Below are 16317 nucleotides of genomic sequence, written 5' to 3'. Positions count from 1 at the left end.
TCAAGGCCAATAAGGTTAATATATGCATTATTTTCGTTCAATCTGAGTGGCTGACTAACATCTTCCTCCGTTCAGATCCACGATCTCCATCTGATAGCAGCCGCGACCCAGCTTCCAAGTTCTCCTATCACCTTCCTAAGATACTTGCCGCGATGGTCTTGCCAGGTACAACCACCCGGCCTACAGGCCACCTTTCTTAGCATGACTGTTTACATTCCTCCATCTGCACCTCAGACGTTTCACTATCAACCATGCTTGGTGTTTTGCGTCCAGGTGGTACAATCTGCTTAAAGTATGCCGGATATGACCATTTCGTCGCGACCGTCTCCCACCATTACGATCTTCTGCAGCGTCGTGAGACCACACAACAGTACCTCGAGTTTTCCGGAGTGACCAGCTCGCAATTTGAAACCCTCTCTTCTGATCGGACCCGTCCGTGCAAATTCATCAGACTCGGCTACCATTATCCTTCTCAAGTCCTGCTTGTCAAAATTATGCCAGGTTGGGATCATGAGGAAATTGCGGGCTTGTTTAGGATGATGATTGACGAGCAATTATTCTCGATGCAGCTCAGCCGCGAGTTTATCGTTATGCAATCGCCAATCAACAGGCTTGGAGATTGGGCCAAGGAGCCCGACATCTGCTGGGCGCCGCGGGCCACTTCCTCTAGCCTCACCTGTGTAGTCGAGGTCGGAACCTCAGAGTCCGCGTCGCAGCTTGCTATTGACGCTCGGGGCTGGCTGGAGACACCAGGGGCCACCGTGAGGGCGGTCCTCACGATCTCACTCGATTTCAACGATTTGATAACGATTGAAGTTTGGGAGCTGGGCAATAGAGCCTCTGCCATCGGTACCCGCAATATGCCAAGCTCTGCGTCCCGAATCTGGTCCATACAGATCTCACGTGCACCTGGAGCAACAGTACCTACGATTTCTGGCTATTTAAGAGATCCTATCACGCAAGCCGCCACTCCGACAGATGAGATTCGTCTCGATTTTGATATGTTCGTTGGCCGCCAAGCGGCAGGAATCAAGGAAGGCGATGTCATACTGACGAAGGACCTGTTGGTCGAATTTGCAAAAGATTTTTGGGAGCTGCGTCGGCAGCGACAGCTTCTAGAAAACCTCAGAATGAATTAAAGCCACTGAGACAGCTGAATACAACCCACTCCTTTAGTTCCATTGCTTTCTACTGAATATCATCAATTCCATTGTTCCCATCGAACCCTGACCCTTTCTACGTTCGCAGTACTGAAAGCAAAGATATCGACTGGGGTCGATTAGAATTAATGAGATTAGGGTGAATCAAGATGGATAAAGGATGGAACCAGAACATAGCATTCCGCCGGGCACCAATTGATTTCAGCCCAGGCCGAATTGGACTCAGGGCTCAGCCCTCACCTTCCCCTTGCGTCGTAGCTCGTATCAGGCCTAGCGTGTCACAGTGATGCAAGACTGCCTAGTGCCAAGAGGAACCACAAATGGTGCAGGGTACTCCATAAACAACAAGAGTCGGCACCCAAGGCCCTTTTCCTTTTCTGGCAATCTCTCATATGGACATATCTGACCATGCCAGAGGTAAGTACCGGACTAAATCCAGATTGCATGTCTCAATGTAGGCATACTAGAGGACAACTTGGCTCAACACACCTACTTCTCTGAGTAGCAAGGATCCATAACTCTGCATTGAACGCAGCCGAGAGTAATTGTGGCGCTGCCACAGCCCTTGACAATCAACATCCAGCAAAGGATTGATCACTGGAAAGCACATTGTACCATAATTGGAGACTGGAGAATGACTGTGTCTGAGCTGCTTCCCCTGACTGAACACTTGTTTATCAGGTTGTTTTGAAACAGGTTGGTTGGAAACATACAGCTTCCTGCTAAGAAAGGCTCGTCATAATTGGTGATTAGTAGGCCGACTGCATGAACGTGCTCAGCGTAGTTAAACAAATTCGGGAGGAGTCAAACGCGTCAATAACTGGCGGTCTGATGCTGTCGCTTGATGTCGAGGTCGGCAGAAGTCTGCCAATCAATGTCATGAGCCCTCAAAGTGAACTGATAACGAAGTGAAGGAGACGATGAAGTCTCTTTTCTCAAGCAAACCTGGGGTACAGGCCCGGTCTTGATTTTTTTGGTCAAGCATGACTGAAATTTTCAGTAATCAAGCAACGAATGGGAATCATATTTTGCTGAGATCTAGGCAGACGATGGTTCATAGCCATTTCTTCTGCTGAGACTTCGGAGATCATCTGGCAAGGTGACCTAAACAGCACTCTTCATACTCGTGCTGATTGAACTTTGTTCGAAATGTATGAGCAGCAGAAAGACTGCAAAAACGGACAGTGGCGGATTAGATAAGGCATTTGATTGCGGAACTTCGTAGACACTAGACCACTTCCAGACTAGCGCAACATGGCCTACAGAACTTTTTTTTCCTTCTCAGCAACACTGCCCAGATACGGCGACGGTTGGCAGCTCAACAAGGTCAAAACGTTCAGCTCTCCGTTGATCATTATACTTCTCGCCGTCTGTCGTGAGTCACCTTCACCCGCGCAGTTTGCCAAAGATGGGCAAAAAAGCTTCTCGCCCACCTGTTTCGAAGACTTCGTCCGCTGCTTCGCCCGCAGTGTCCGGCCTCACATACACCGGGAATAAGTCTTCGATACTGAAAGCGTCGTTTGCACCCTCCGAGTATCAATTGGCGCTTTTTGCGTCTGTCATTCAGGGTCTCGATGCTCAGCACCTCCGAATTCACGACACAAATACCGGCCGTTTACAATGCGAACATGTCCTGGGTCCCAAGGAGACTGTCACATCTCTAGATTGGGGCTACTTCCCTAGCAGACAAAGAGATCGTGATCAACAAGCGAAGAAGAAGCGGAAGCGCCATTCTGACGTCAATGGTGCTAGCAATGGATTTGAGCAAGGGGATGTAGTTGTTGCTTTTGGTACAAACGCCTCCGAAATCCGCATGTACTCGCCTACCGAAGACAAGATTGTTGGGGCACTCGAGGGTGGACATGACAAAGGTGTTGTGGATTTCAAGTTCACTGCGAACCGACCAGGTCAGGAAGGTTGGAGTATTGGTGGTGATAACAAACTAGTGCAATGGGATTTGCGCACTGGAAAGAGTACCAGGTTGGTTTCTTTAACTCATTGATGCTTCAATATAACTCCAACTGACAGTGTTTTGTAGAACAATTCATCTACCAGCATCCACCGGATATAGCACCCTTTCTCGCCCCGTCCCCTCGAATCCGCCTGTCGTTTGCGCCTCTCAAACGCCCTACCTGATCGACGTTGAGGGGGATGAATCGACAGCATCCTTTCCTGCGATGCGGAACCAGATTCGGGAAATTATCAGTTCCTCCTCAGAATCCCTCGCGACAGCTCTCTTTCTTGCCTCTGATGGCGATCGCTACATCAATGTCTTTGACGTTGAGGGCCGGAAGCTTGTGTTGAACCTCGTGGCCGATACCGAAGTATCATCCTTGGCGTTGACTTCGGGTGCAGGACAAAGAACAGACGACGCTCTGACAATGGATAAGCAAATCCTTGCAGCTGTGACCGAAGATGGCACTATCGAACTTTTCACAAGACCATTTGTGCCGTCAAAGGATCAGAGCTCCAAGACCAGTCTCAAAGCGAGGGGAAAGCAACTCACGAGGCGGGCGGAGTCATCAATCAAGATTACCCAGTCTGAGACCTCGGATGCCTCTGTACCTGTGGTCGCAGCAGCTTTCCAAGGAACTGATATTCTCATTGTGTGGGCCGAAGGAGGCATTATTCCGGTCTTTGAGCGCATCAACTGTATCGATGTAGATACTGAGGAGTTAGCTTTCACTGGGTTGAAAAAGGTTGTCAAGGCCAAGTCTAGCTCGGTTCTTGCCTCGGTGACAACGAATGGAACTCGAGCCGCAGGTGAAACCCAAGTCGATGAATCTCGAGCAGTGGTCGAACAAGGGGACCTCGTGGAGGATGATGTCGAGATGCAAGATACGAGGGCTGATGCAACAGTGGCCGACAGTGAGGAAGATTCGGACGACGATGATGATGCGAAGAAGCCGGTTGAGAAGAAGGAAACTCAGCAACGGAAGCAGAAGAAGGATGCGGATAGTGACGTTGAGATGCGATCAGAAGCTGGAGAGGATGAGGATGCGGAAGAGAACGAAACGGGAGAGCCATCCTTTGGCGAGCTTTTGCGGGCCAATGCTTCGGAAGAAGTCGACGTGGAAGCCGAGCTTGAGGACGACGTCCGTATTGGATCTCTCGTCCCTGGGAAACCCAGCGCAGCGGTGCAGCAAATCACCTCTGGCGTCACGTTGTCTACAGTTCTTACGCAGTCACTCAAGACGAACGACAATGGGATGCTCGAGTCATGCTTTCACACGGGCGATCTTACCATTGTCCGTGAAACCATTCAACGTCTCGACTCTTCGCTCGCTGCCACCCTACTCCAGAAGTTGGCCGAGCGTCTCTCATCTCGCCCGGGCCGGTATGGACACCTTCTCGTGTGGGTACAGTGGACCTGTGTTGCTCATGGTGGCGCTCTCGCCGGCAAACCAGAACTGCTGAAGCGGATGTCTACTCTGTTTAAGGTTATGGACCAGCGCTCGTCGAGTCTGTCTTCCTTGCTGTTGCTCAAGGGAAAACTCGACATGTTGCATGCGCAGCTGGGACTTAGACAGTCCCTCCGCGGCGGAGCCGAGGGCATAGACAGCGAGGATGAGGACAATGTCATTTACGTCGAAGCCCAGGAAGAGTTCGAGGATGAGGATAGTGATGCCGACACCGCGAAGAACGCGGTAACGCCGCGAACCAAGTCGATACGCGATCAGACCTACGACGAGGACGAGTCCATGATCGACGGTGAGCAGTCCGGTCGGGACGAGTCGGATGATGAAGAGGATGAAGGCAGCGATGAGGAGGATGAGAACGAGGAGGACGTGTTCGACGTTGAGGCGGAGGAGTCTGTTGGTTCTTCTGATGCTGAGGAATCTTTAGAGGAGGACGAGGACGAGGACGATGATGATGCGGAAAGCGCAGGCTCGATGGCGGACTTCATCGCCGACACCGAAGACGACGAGTCGGATGTTGATGGACTCTCTGCGCAACCCCCGCCGTCCAAGAAAGCCAAATTTGGCGGTAGTGGAGGAAAAGGGAAGAAGTCGGGAAGGAGATAGATAGATAATACCCTGATTCTTCTGCTCTTGGGCACTCATGTCTGGTTCTTGTTCCTCACTTTTCTGTGATCTGTTGTTATGTGGATGGAGATTTTTTTTTTTGAACAAAAGTAAAAGAGACTTTCATTTTTCCTGAAATTGTTTGTGGCCACCAACTGTGATTGCATTAGAAGGTGGGAGACTGTTGGCTCTATCTACATTGCGTTACTACCTAGATACTTGTATATGCTGCACTTAATCTCAATATTCCTTCTGGCCCTTTCATACTGCATATGAGGCGCATACGAGTTCTTTACTATTCGATCATGACTTGCTCGGCCGATATGACTGATTTGCACAGTCGGAGTGATATAAATATATTCTCTTTCCGTGGTACCGCAACCAACCACTCCTCAAAACTCAACCTCCGTCGCATTACAAGCACCCTGATACAACACTCGATGCGCTGGTTCCTCTTCCTCCTCCCCCAAAGGCACAATCAGCGCAACCGTCGCTTCATTACTTGGATACTCCGTATAATGCCCCTCCGCACTAACATCCGCCGTATCCAACGCCAGAATCATCCCATACTTGCCCCCCAGGATCCAAGCCTCGTCATCTGAACAGGGCAAAGTGATATGAGCCAGTCCAGAGAGGAAAATCACCCATCTTTTCTCAAATTAGCAACGCTCCATCTCCATCTGGCTTTTGTTGATGACATGAGTGGAATACATACTGTCTCGCGGGAGCATTATGTCTCCCACCATCAAATTGAGCAGGGATAATATCGTAGGTCGCGTTGTCACCTACAGGTCCCAGGGAGAGCGTAGCGCTGCCTGAAACACCTGGTTGAGTTGATGAGGCGAAACCCGGTTCGAGTGCCCAGCATTCCAGGGTCGACTGGTTGTTTTGGGCGCCGATGACGGTGATGTTGATGGTGGCAGGGATAGATGTCACGGCAGTGGTCGCAATGGCACCTAGGAGAATGGATGCCACAACCTGCAAGAGGGATACCATGATGGCGACAAGGTGCGTGCGTAAGTTGATCTCAAGCTGTCAGACTGAGTTTTGGGATCTCCATCATGTCGGACAAGTCTTCTACTACTTAAATTGCGTTATTGATCGCTGCGGAATGTCGATCCATGCTGTCTGACTCTGGTTATTATCTGAGCCAGTACTCCGTAGAAGGATGTGTCATGATGCATGCTCGGTCGATCCCTTCCGAAGATTGACAAGGCCCAATCTCGTCTAACGCTCGCAGTGAGACTAATATTGCGTTTAGCAGTCGCTGATGGAGAACAGGTGAACATTCAGCCTGCTTACTCTCTATGTACTCTGAGTACTTCAGTCTCGAACAACCGGTAGGCTGGTACAAACTAGATAGATACTATTACGGAGTATTTAACTGTGTATTGTGCACAGCGCAAAAGACAGCTGATCGACACTATGATGATCAACAACTCCAAGGTCGATCTGAAAGGAACCAAACAATGCATCTCGTTCTGGACTCGATAAAATACCGGCGAGAATAGGAGAATGTATCCATTGGACATTGAATGGGGATACTTAAGGATACCTTAAGAATATCTACTCTTCTTTGTGTCTATGGACAACGTTTTTATCACTGCCATCCACATTCATGGATATGAATTTAACGATATCGCACCAGACCTTCAACACACAGGGCATTCCCACAAGAGAAAGATCTCAACTATCGGATGATTTCATCCCCGGGCTTCTCTAGCCCTTCAAGGCCTTCAAGAATCTGGCTTCCTCCGAAAGGGCCACAAGCTGCCGCCGTACTTTTCTTCGGCCCGCTCCACACCTCGTGAAATTTGACAGTCTGGTCACTCGACGCAACGATAATGCATCCCTCATCCAGCGTGCGAGGGCACCATAGACCTCCTTCTTTTGCGCTTGGTCGTAATTGAATAGGGTGCGTCGTGCGGCGGTAGGGTTCGCTTTGCCCTCGCCTGCGCTGGACCGTGGACGCTGAAGACGAGATGCTAGTCGCACGATCGAAGAGATCCCGCATGAGGACATGTGACTTCCCTGGATAACTCACAGCGCAGATGGCGCGCCCACAATGGACAGGACCAGCATTGCCTATCCCATCCCAACTAGTGCCATACGGACCCCACGGGATTGCAGCAATCTGCTCGCAGCTCGGCCACGCAAAGACAGCGATCCTGTACGGGTGCTCTGGCTGTGCGAACCCAAAAGTAGCGGCAATCTCCCTTCGTCTTTTGCTCCAAATAAGGCTGGTCACTTGCGCATACACATTGATGGTCGCCAGGCACGCCCCAGACGGGGCGTGCCAGAAATGAATGGCTCGGTCGTTCGAGCCGCCTCCGGTGGCAAGGAGAGACGGTTGCCATGGCGCAAAGGCAATTGCCTTGACAGCTGCTGCATGAACCAGTATATGCTTCTGGCTGTTTGGAGGTATCGTTACCGTTCTCTCAGTCCCCAAGGAGAGCGAATCGGTGTGTTTGAGGAGTGATGTTTGCAAAGAACCGAGGCGAAAGTGAGACCATGAAGGAAGCAAGTTGAGAAAGTCACGCCGCCTAAATAGGCGCTTGCTCGTGCTTGCAGAAAGATAAGAAAATGCATTCTGACATTGCACGCTTATCGACTGGCAAGTTTGAGCTGATTTACAGGGGTTCGTTGCACGGTTGAGCTGTCGCCAGGGCATGAGGTCACGGAGCTCGAAGATCAGACACGCGTTATCATTCCCTCCAGTAGCCAAGTAGGCCCCATCTGGAGACCAATTTATACCACAAATTCTCTGAGTATGTGCGGATATTCTGGCAAGTAGGGTGATAGCACCGTTCCAACCAAATTGTTCTCGGATCTCCTCACTGGGCCATTCCATTGAGTAGTACCATATGTTGCCAAGTTCATCGCCCACAGCAAGGTCTTCTGTATTGACTTCAACGTTGTGGAATCGCTCCGAGAACCTGCGCGTCACTGTTTGCCTGAAAGCCACGGAAGTGATACTGTTGGGATGACTAATTTCAAAGCGTGGCTCGGCCTCAGGAGCACTCCAGAGGGTGACCAGCCCACTTCGCCTACCGACGGCCAGGATGTCTTTGCCTCCGTCCTCGGACGAGAAAGATAGAGAGATTACGAAATTTGAGGGATGTTGATCCGTGAAGGGCGGATACAGCACGCCAAAAATCTCCGACCAAAGATACACACGGTGGGCAAGACCAACGGCGAGAACCCCAGAGGTAGGTGAATATGCGAGCGTTGTACAATAGAAATCATCGCGAAGATAAGGAGCGTCCAGGATCCGGAATGGGCGTGCTGGCACGATGCTCTCAGCGTCCTCTTTTGCAGCCGCCGACGTCCCTGTCAGGCACGAACGTTAGCACCTCCGAACATGATTTGAAGAGCCGATACTCCCGTTGTGAAACCTTCGTCGAAGGATTCTCAAAGATCAATTATGCAGTCTTATATGAGATTGAAAATTCATGATATGTGAGTGACTTGGACAAACGCAAGGATCTTTTGCATGTGTCGGAGGAGTGGAATGAAGCATAATACTGTAAACTAACATGCTTTCATAGATTTTGAAAAATAGCTCCCATCATAGAGGTAGTCTCATTCAAAGGGTAAGATCCATCAATGGAAAGAAAACACAAAAGTCTTTGGGCTTACATTGATCTGCCTCTCCCCTTTTCCAGGCACTGCCTTTCCATGTTAACGGAGAGAAACGTTCGTAATCAGGGCGCGACGGACTCGGCTTGGACTCAAGCAGAGGCCATAGCCTGCACTTCAGTATCTTGGCTATCGGGTCGATATTCAAAGCAAGAGCTACTCTCGACTCGTGCTTTTCTGGCTCTTCAGACGACGCAGCTTGAGAGAAAAATTTGGCCGTATACACGGGAGCAGTCTTCCGACTCGCAAGAGAACCTCTCGTGTCACCAGGTATCGCCATAAATTGTCTACCTAGCATGGCAGACGTTCCGCCGACGCTCCATACTGCCCCAGCGCTGACCTGTCTGAGAGGGTCCCGTGGTCCGAACCCACTGCCACTCCTGATAGCTGTGCCGTTGATCAGGTGGGGAATATAGTGAGGGCTGAAAGTACGCCCAGATTGTATTCTCGGAACACTTGCAGATCTGCGCGGCCGCGCAGGCATAAACGGATCTGACGTCGGTGTGCGTCGTCGCAGAAGCTTTTCTTCAGGGGTCAGTTTCTGCGTAGGCTTTCCCACTCGCAACGGTGTGGACGGAGGATCAGTGAATTCTCTCAAAGGGATGAATCTGTCTGGGGATTTTGGGCTTCTCGAGCCCTTTGCCATTGCAACAGCATTGAAAGACCGCTTGGATCTTCTGCGACCTCTCTCAATAGCTGTCTCTTTGACTGCGGACAGGTGCGTCGTAGCTCCAAAACCGTCTCTGCTATTGGGGATCTGCTGTCCATGGTTCTTCATGCATGAAATTTCAGAATCAAATGAGCTAATGGAGAGCCTCTCGAAGGAAGGCAGAAGAGATTGTACTTCATCTGAAGATTCACTTGGTGTATCAGATAGAGGCAAAGGAATGGTAGCAGAGTCGACTAATTGCACGGACTCGCGTTCTTGGGATGTCGATTGTATATCAAGCAAAAGACTGCTTGCTGCAGAGTCTTCTGAGCATTTCGAAGAGCGACATGTCGAATTGGTCATTCTGTAATGCGCTCAAGAGACAAAAATGTATATACTATGTGGGCTGATAAGCGCTATGAGAAAGGAATGAAATATCGTGCCGCTAGCAAAACACGGGGCCATAAGTAAAAGCTATTGATGACCAGCACCTTGTTGAATCATAATAGGCCCCGAGATTCTCAGATGCAAGAAAGTGTAGGCAGTGTATGTGGTTGTATTGGTTGTCCTTCTAAGGGGGCACAGCACGTGACCTTATCGAATCTGGAAGGCGGCTTCTGTAAGGCAAGCGTTACTCCTGCTTCACCATACTTGTCGATCCCCGAAGGGAAGTGTCGCAGGAAGACGAACCTGCATATGCCGATGTGACTGCTGCTTCAATATGGCTGGTGTATATTTCAACGATCTGACCAAATGTAATATCTACACATTTGGACTAACTTTTGGTTCCGTAGCATGGAATTCCCCGCTACAGCTCATTGGGAGAGCGATCCGAAGAGGCCCTCCAACAGGAACTTCGCAAGATTGAAAACTATCAAGCACTCGACAGACTTGTTCGCGACAAGGTAGATTTTGATGCTCCTGCTTGTATTTCTCTTCTTTTTTCTTCACACATACCTCATAGTAAACGGCAAAAGACTGATGAAGCTTGCCAGATCGCTGGACATGATTATACACCTGAAACACTGCAAAAAATCTCTGAATTACTGAGCAGCAACCCAGAATACTATACTGTATGGAATTACCGACGGAGGGTTCTGCAACATGAGTTCAATTTGGCATCGTCAAACGACTCAGAGGGAGCTGCAACTGGCCAGATAGCTGCGCTGATCAAAAATGATCTGCAATTCCTGATACCCCTCCTCCGGAAATTTCCCAAGTGCTACTGGATATGGAATTATCGCATGTGGCTTCTTGATGAAGCCAAGCGTCTTCTTCCTCGAGCTGTTGCTCAGAAATTCTGGCAAGAAGAGCTTGCCCTTGTGGGTAAGATGCTTAGCTTGGATAGCAGAAACTTCCACGGCTGGGGTTACAGACGTTTTGTCGTAGAGTCCCTGGAGAATCTTGCGCCAGAAGACCAGGAAGTGCAAAGCATGGCACAGGGGGAATTTGAGTACGCGAAGAAGATGATAGGCACGAATTTGTCCAATTTCTCTGCCTGGCACTATCGCACGAAGCTCATCCAGCGGCTGCTGAGCGAGCAGTTTGCCAGTGACGAGACACGCAAGAAGATGCTCGATGATGGTCAGTGTCCTATTCGATCTGAATATGTGTCTGCCATTGCAACGTTGTTGACAGGGATAGCAGAACTGGATCTCATCCACCGTGCTCTATGTGACCCTTACGATCAGTCACTGTGGTTCTATCACCAGAATCTGATGTGTACTTTTGATCCTTCGCTATCAGATCAGACAATGGCGCCAAATCTCAGTGATATTGAACGGTCAGAATATTTGCGCAGGGAAACCGACGAGATTCAAGACATGCTTGATGGGGCAGAGGATTGCAAATACATATACCAGGCGCTGATCGACTGTACTCTTTTGGCAAGCAAAGTTGAAGGGACTATGTCCAATACCGACAAGGAGAACATTTTAAGCTGGCTTTCCGAACTAAAGAAGTTGGATCCGCTACGATGTGGACGATGGCTAGATTTCGAGAAGTCGCTCTGTGCTGATGTATGAACGATTTAGTTATCTTGTGGAAATTCCACGATGTTTTCATGATGGCCCTCGTCCAAATAATCCTGGATGATCTACCTTGTTCAGTGTCTCTTGAAGTTCTGCCGATCGAGTAGGGAGGTAGAATACACATTGTGAGTGTGGAGTAAGTAACATTAATATCGAGATTAATCCGGGGCGAGTTTCAAAATAACAAGTGGCAACAGCGTTTCAGTTACACCACGGTAGTATCTCAGTGATCACAGCACGTATTATCTACATGGTTTAGGAACAGCTTGTAGATTGACGTAGACGACATTTTGGAGAACCCATCAAAGTTATCCTGATAGTTTAACAGAGGACAACTCGTACCTGAAACTGTGGGCCAGCCAACTCGCCCTTCTCCCACCCGTTACCCGTAGAACTACCTCAACCCACAGGCCGAGACCTGCCAATCGAATCACTGCTAGCCAGAAATAGTCTTGGCTCTCCCATCAAAATAATGGTACCTTAGATCCATTCATTATTGAGAGCGGAGAGAGATGTAACTCCAAGGGATTCAAAGTACGTAGGTAGTCAACCAGCAGCATTGGATTTCTGAAGTTCGGTTGAACTTCTGCTCTTCTTTTTTGCTTTACCAACCAAGGATTTGCCGGTGGCTTTGTATCCATTCTGACCACCCAACCTCCGCTCCCTTTCGAACACCTCCGCCCACTGCTCGCCTCCCCCTTCCCTCCCCTATCATGGACCTTTGTTGTCCTGATCACCCGGCACTTCCTATTTCATAATCCAATATTTTGGAATCCCTTGAAGAGCTTTCATAAGATCTCAATCGTCCGCCTAGCTGGCTCCAGGCGGTCGAGTGCGCCATGTCTTCCAGACGAAACAGTGCCCAGTACGATGGGGTGAGTGTCTTTCCCGGCATTTGTTCCTACTTGGGAAATATTCGCTGACGATGATGTTGATAAGGAGTCATTCGATGACGCCTCTGAAGTACAGAATACCAGCAACCACAACCTCACCGTCTCGATTCCTCAGAGCTCGTCTACACGCTCTCTCACAGACAGCCCTCCGAGCGGAACAGGTGCAACTCCTCAGTTAACCGAAGCACCGTCTCTCCCTCCTGTTTTCCAGAACGAGGATAAAGAGGTTGAAGACGCTGAAGATGCCAGGTCAGAAAGGCAGTCTGAGTCGGAGGAAACGCCTCGCAAGACCAAATCTCCAAAATCACCCTTGTTGACGGCCCACCGACTATCGACGACTTCTCTTGACGAGGTGAATCTTGCTAGCAACAATTTAGATGATGTTATCCTGCAGAATCACGACTTGGGCCAGGAGCCCATGGCCGACGTTCCCCCTGTACCTTCCCGAAATTCAGCATCCTCCGCTCAAAGCATGCCCCTCCAGGGGTTATCTGGCAATCTCCCTTCCAACTCATGGGGACCACCTCCCGTGAACAAGACCCCGACCCCAGCAGCCCCAGCTCCAGCGCCGCCCATCACACGAAAACTCACCGGCCCATTTGCCTGGCTTTCCAGGAGCTCAACGGCGAGTCGCGAGGTCAAGTCGCCTCCACCACAAACCAGTCGGCGGAACACGGCCGCGTCCGTCTCTACACTCTCGAGCAATTCGGAGTTGACCAATCGTCTACAAGATGGAGAAGATTTGGATGGTTCAGCGGCCAGGAGACCAAGGCGCAGCAGCCTAAAGGACCAATTCAAGTTACTAAGGATGCGGGATGAAGGGCTGGTTTTGGAGAACGACGAAGCAAGTGTCGCGTCAGGACGGGCAAGCATTAGTCATTCCGCTGGAAGTCCTCCCAGTATACCCGAAGAAGAAGAACATGCCTCCGCTCCACCTCTTGCATCGCCACCCACTGTTCCGCCTACAGTCAATCCCAATCTGCCTCCAGGAACGGTCTCAGGATTCTCCGCCTCTGCCACCGATGCGTCTGCACCTGTTGATTGGGAGCTGTGGCAGCAACTTGTAAACCATGGTCCGCAGGCGCTCAAAGGGGCGAACTCGGAAGAGTTCAATGCGGCCATCAAGCGAGGAATCCCGCAGACCATTCGAGGAGTCATCTGGCAGATTCTGGCTGACAGCAGGAATCCGGAGCTGGAGGAGGTCTACAGAGAACTAGTTGCCCGCGGCACGGATAAAGAAAAGCAACTCACAAACGGTACGGGGGAACGGGAGTCCCTGGCTTCGTCTCGCGCGTCTGTGCGATCAGAGAACTCAACTGCTCACTCCAACCACGGATCTTCCCCAAGCCCCTCCCAAGAGATTGATCCTGAGAAGCTGGCCAAAGAGCAGGCGGCTAACGAGACAGCTCGCAAGAAGAAAGCCAAGGAAGATGCCGTGGCACTTCAAAAACTGGAGAAGGCTATTCGTCGTGATCTAGGCGCACGCACCAGCTATTCCCGGTACTTTCTCTCACAAGGAAACCAAGAAGGCTTGTTTGGTCTGTGTAAAGCCTACGCTCTCTACGATGAGGCCGTGGGATATGCACAGGGGATGAACTTTATTGTCATGCCGCTCCTGTTCAACGTAAGGACTCAACCCTAACTTGCACTCAGTGGGAGAATCGTATTGTCTAACTACATGTCCCAATAGATGGATGAGGCCGAGGCCTTCACGCTGCTAGTGAAGTTGATGAACAAGTATGGCTTGCGAGAGATGTTTATTCATGACATGCCTGGTCTCCATCGCAATTTGTACGTCTTCGAACGTCTGCTGGAGGACTGGGAACCAGCCCTCTACTGTCACCTTCGCCGGCGAGGTGTTCACCCCCAACTCTATGCCACTCAATGGTTTCTGACTCTTTTCGCCTACCGTTTCCCGCTACAACTTGTTCTCCGAATCTACGATCTCATATTCGAAGAAGGTCTTGAGAGCACCATTCTCAAGTTTGCAATTGCTATCATGCGCCGCAATGCTGAGACCCTTCTGACAATGAAGGACATGACGCCACTGACTACTTTCCTGAAAGAACGCCTGTTTGATGTCTACATTGACAAGCAGCCTTCACCATCCTCGATTCTTGAGTCTGGGTTCTTCGGCAGCTCTGGCGCCGCGGACAAGGAAGTCTACAGGGCGGATATCATGGTACAGGACGCTTGTGCGATTACTTTGGCCCCCGGAACGATTAGCGCCTACACTGCGGAGTGGGAAGTAAAAGTGCGGACGGAGCGAGAGCGTGAAGCTGAACTGGAAGGGCTCAGGAACACCGTGGCCAACCAAAGTGCTCGGATACGCCTCCTAGAAGAGCAAGCCGAGGCATCCGATAAAGAGCATGTACAGCTTGCTTCAGAACTCGTGCACCTCAAGGTTGAAAATGAGGAGCTCACCGACATCAATGATGCCCTGAAACTCCAGGTTAGCGAGTTGAAGATCGTTGTGGACAAGCAGCCCGCGGAGGTTGAGGAGAAGCTTCGCACGGAAATGGACCGGATCATGAAGCGCAATATGGAAGTTCAAAATGAAAATCGGTCGTTGTCAGAGCAGATGGCAGAGATGGAGAGGGAGCTCGTGGAGGCGAAGATGCAATGGGCTGAGGTAAGCATTCAGCGATTGTTAGAATGATCTGCCCTGATCTAATGTTTATGCTGCAGATACACGAAAATTACGAGAACCTCAAACAAAAATGGAGTGATATTCGCAAAGCTCTTGATTAGACTTGTGAGACGTGTTATGCAATCCGAGTCCGTGTACTCCATCACGTTCAGCAGTATCATCCGATCTCGATTTTGCCAAACCGCTAATCACACGGAGCGACTGTGGCACTTGCAGTTTCTCATGTACATTTACGAAGCCTATCAGCCGGCCATGACCAGTTTATACTGCATGTCTACGGGAGCTTCATGGTCCAATTTCATGGATGTCGATGTGTAGAGTGTATTTTTCCATCGTGACATCCGTACGCCTTTCTTTCCCCTCCGCCTGCGATTATCGGACGGGAAGACTACAAGCACCTGTCCTCGACAGCTTTGACGAGGTAATGCGATGCCGCTTGCGAAAGACACAATTGCCATCACTGGTCCTCAGTTTGCCGCATTCATGCTGAACCGGTGGTTTTCCTCATGTTTACTGGATACGGTTCCTAGGCCCGTGACGGGAGAGTTCTGGATTTGCTATTATGGCAGAGAGCATACTTGATGTATGCCATGTATATCATCAAATAGAGACTATCCAAATATGTGTATGAATTCGGCATTCGGCCTAGATTTTCTATACAAGCATGACCGTCCTCTAGTCCAATAATCATATCACCATAAGCCTCGAAGAGTACAAAACAAGATAGAAGTCATCACAGAACGCTCTCAAAATAAGTTGTGAGAACATCTTCCTTCGCTGGCCCCGCCACAGCCTTCAGCGCCTTGTGCGCCTCACACTCTTTATCATAGTACTCCATGTCCTCCATCGAGGCAAAGGTCGTCTTCACGGAGATATTGAAGCCCCTGTTGCGAGGATCCGGGAACGACTCGCCAGCCGCCGCGCTGAGGATATACGGTTTTCCATCCTGTGTTTCCATCAATACCCGTCCGACTTCAAAGCCCGGAAGAAACAAACCTTCACCGCAGTTTTCGCGAGGACCTTGTACTGCTCCAGGATGCGGGCACGGTCTTCCGCCTTGGGGACCTTGAAAAGAGTGATGCGTTCGATGGGGGCCATTTTCGGGACTCGGAGCATGTAATTTCCACAGCGTGTTCAACGAAAGATATATAGAAGTGATCTATTCAAGGTACGTACTTGAGATGGAAATAGAGACGAGGGGAGGCTGATTCAAGTAGGTTCACTTTCCGCTATCGGATGGATATCGCCGGGTATTTATGTGGGCTTGGGGG

The 16317-nt window shown here is 50.1% G+C and overlaps 7 protein-coding genes across 7 annotated transcripts; 4 read left to right on the top strand and 3 right to left on the bottom strand.

The window, feature by feature from the left end:
* Window positions 1-251: 251 nt before the first annotated feature.
* Window positions 252-1139, top strand: CDV56_102405 (uncharacterized protein; the record flags this gene model as incomplete). Its single annotated transcript, XM_026756024.1, has 1 exon — window positions 252-1139. One exon carries the CDS (start codon window positions 252-254, stop codon window positions 1137-1139), a length of 888 nt encoding a protein of 295 aa, XP_026612592.1.
* A 1429-nt stretch (window positions 1140-2568) lies between these two features.
* On the top strand, window positions 2569-5185 carry CDV56_101858 (WD40 repeat and Utp12 domain-containing protein; the record flags this gene model as incomplete). Its single annotated transcript, XM_026755477.1, has 2 exons — window positions 2569-3140; window positions 3199-5185. 2 exons carry the CDS (start codon window positions 2569-2571, stop codon window positions 5183-5185), a joined length of 2559 nt encoding a protein of 852 aa, XP_026612591.1.
* A 392-nt stretch (window positions 5186-5577) lies between these two features.
* CDV56_101725 (uncharacterized protein) lies at window positions 5578-6181 on the bottom strand (the record flags this gene model as incomplete). The annotated part of the gene is made up of 2 exons (XM_026755344.1): window positions 5578-5833; window positions 5901-6181. The coding sequence occupies 2 exons, from the start codon at window positions 6179-6181 to the stop codon at window positions 5578-5580; spliced, it is 537 nt and encodes a 178-aa protein (XP_026612590.1).
* Window positions 6182-6875: 694 nt separating this feature from the next.
* On the bottom strand, window positions 6876-9602 carry CDV56_101224 (WD40 repeat domain-containing protein; the record flags this gene model as incomplete). The annotated part of the gene is made up of 2 exons (XM_026754843.1): window positions 6876-8515; window positions 8825-9602. The coding sequence occupies 2 exons, from the start codon at window positions 9600-9602 to the stop codon at window positions 6876-6878; spliced, it is 2418 nt and encodes an 805-aa protein (XP_026612589.1).
* Window positions 9603-10717: 1115 nt separating this feature from the next.
* Window positions 10718-11497, top strand: CDV56_100937 (Rab geranylgeranyltransferase BET4; the record flags this gene model as incomplete). The annotated part of the gene is made up of 1 exon (XM_026754556.1): window positions 10718-11497. One exon carries the CDS (start codon window positions 10718-10720, stop codon window positions 11495-11497), a length of 780 nt encoding a protein of 259 aa, XP_026612588.1.
* An 845-nt stretch (window positions 11498-12342) lies between these two features.
* On the top strand, window positions 12343-15147 carry CDV56_100361 (putative GTPase activating protein (Gyp5); the record flags this gene model as incomplete). The annotated part of the gene is made up of 4 exons (XM_026753980.1): window positions 12343-12378; window positions 12443-14020; window positions 14087-15028; window positions 15085-15147. 4 exons carry the CDS (start codon window positions 12343-12345, stop codon window positions 15145-15147), a joined length of 2619 nt encoding a protein of 872 aa, XP_026612587.1.
* A 632-nt stretch (window positions 15148-15779) lies between these two features.
* Window positions 15780-16162, bottom strand: CDV56_100056 (Dabb family protein; the record flags this gene model as incomplete). The annotated part of the gene is made up of 2 exons (XM_026753675.1): window positions 15780-15992; window positions 16043-16162. The coding sequence occupies 2 exons, from the start codon at window positions 16160-16162 to the stop codon at window positions 15780-15782; spliced, it is 333 nt and encodes a 110-aa protein (XP_026612586.1).
* Window positions 16163-16317: the final 155 nt, after the last annotated feature.

The sequence above is a fragment of the Aspergillus thermomutatus genome, assembly GCF_002237265.1.
Source record: "Aspergillus thermomutatus strain HMR AF 39 chromosome Unknown NODE_165, whole genome shotgun sequence".
Classification (NCBI taxonomy): Eukaryota; Fungi; Ascomycota; class Eurotiomycetes; order Eurotiales; family Aspergillaceae; genus Aspergillus; species Aspergillus thermomutatus.
The sequence above is the reverse complement of the archived record's forward strand: the minus strand, read 5'-3'. Positions and strand labels throughout refer to the sequence as shown.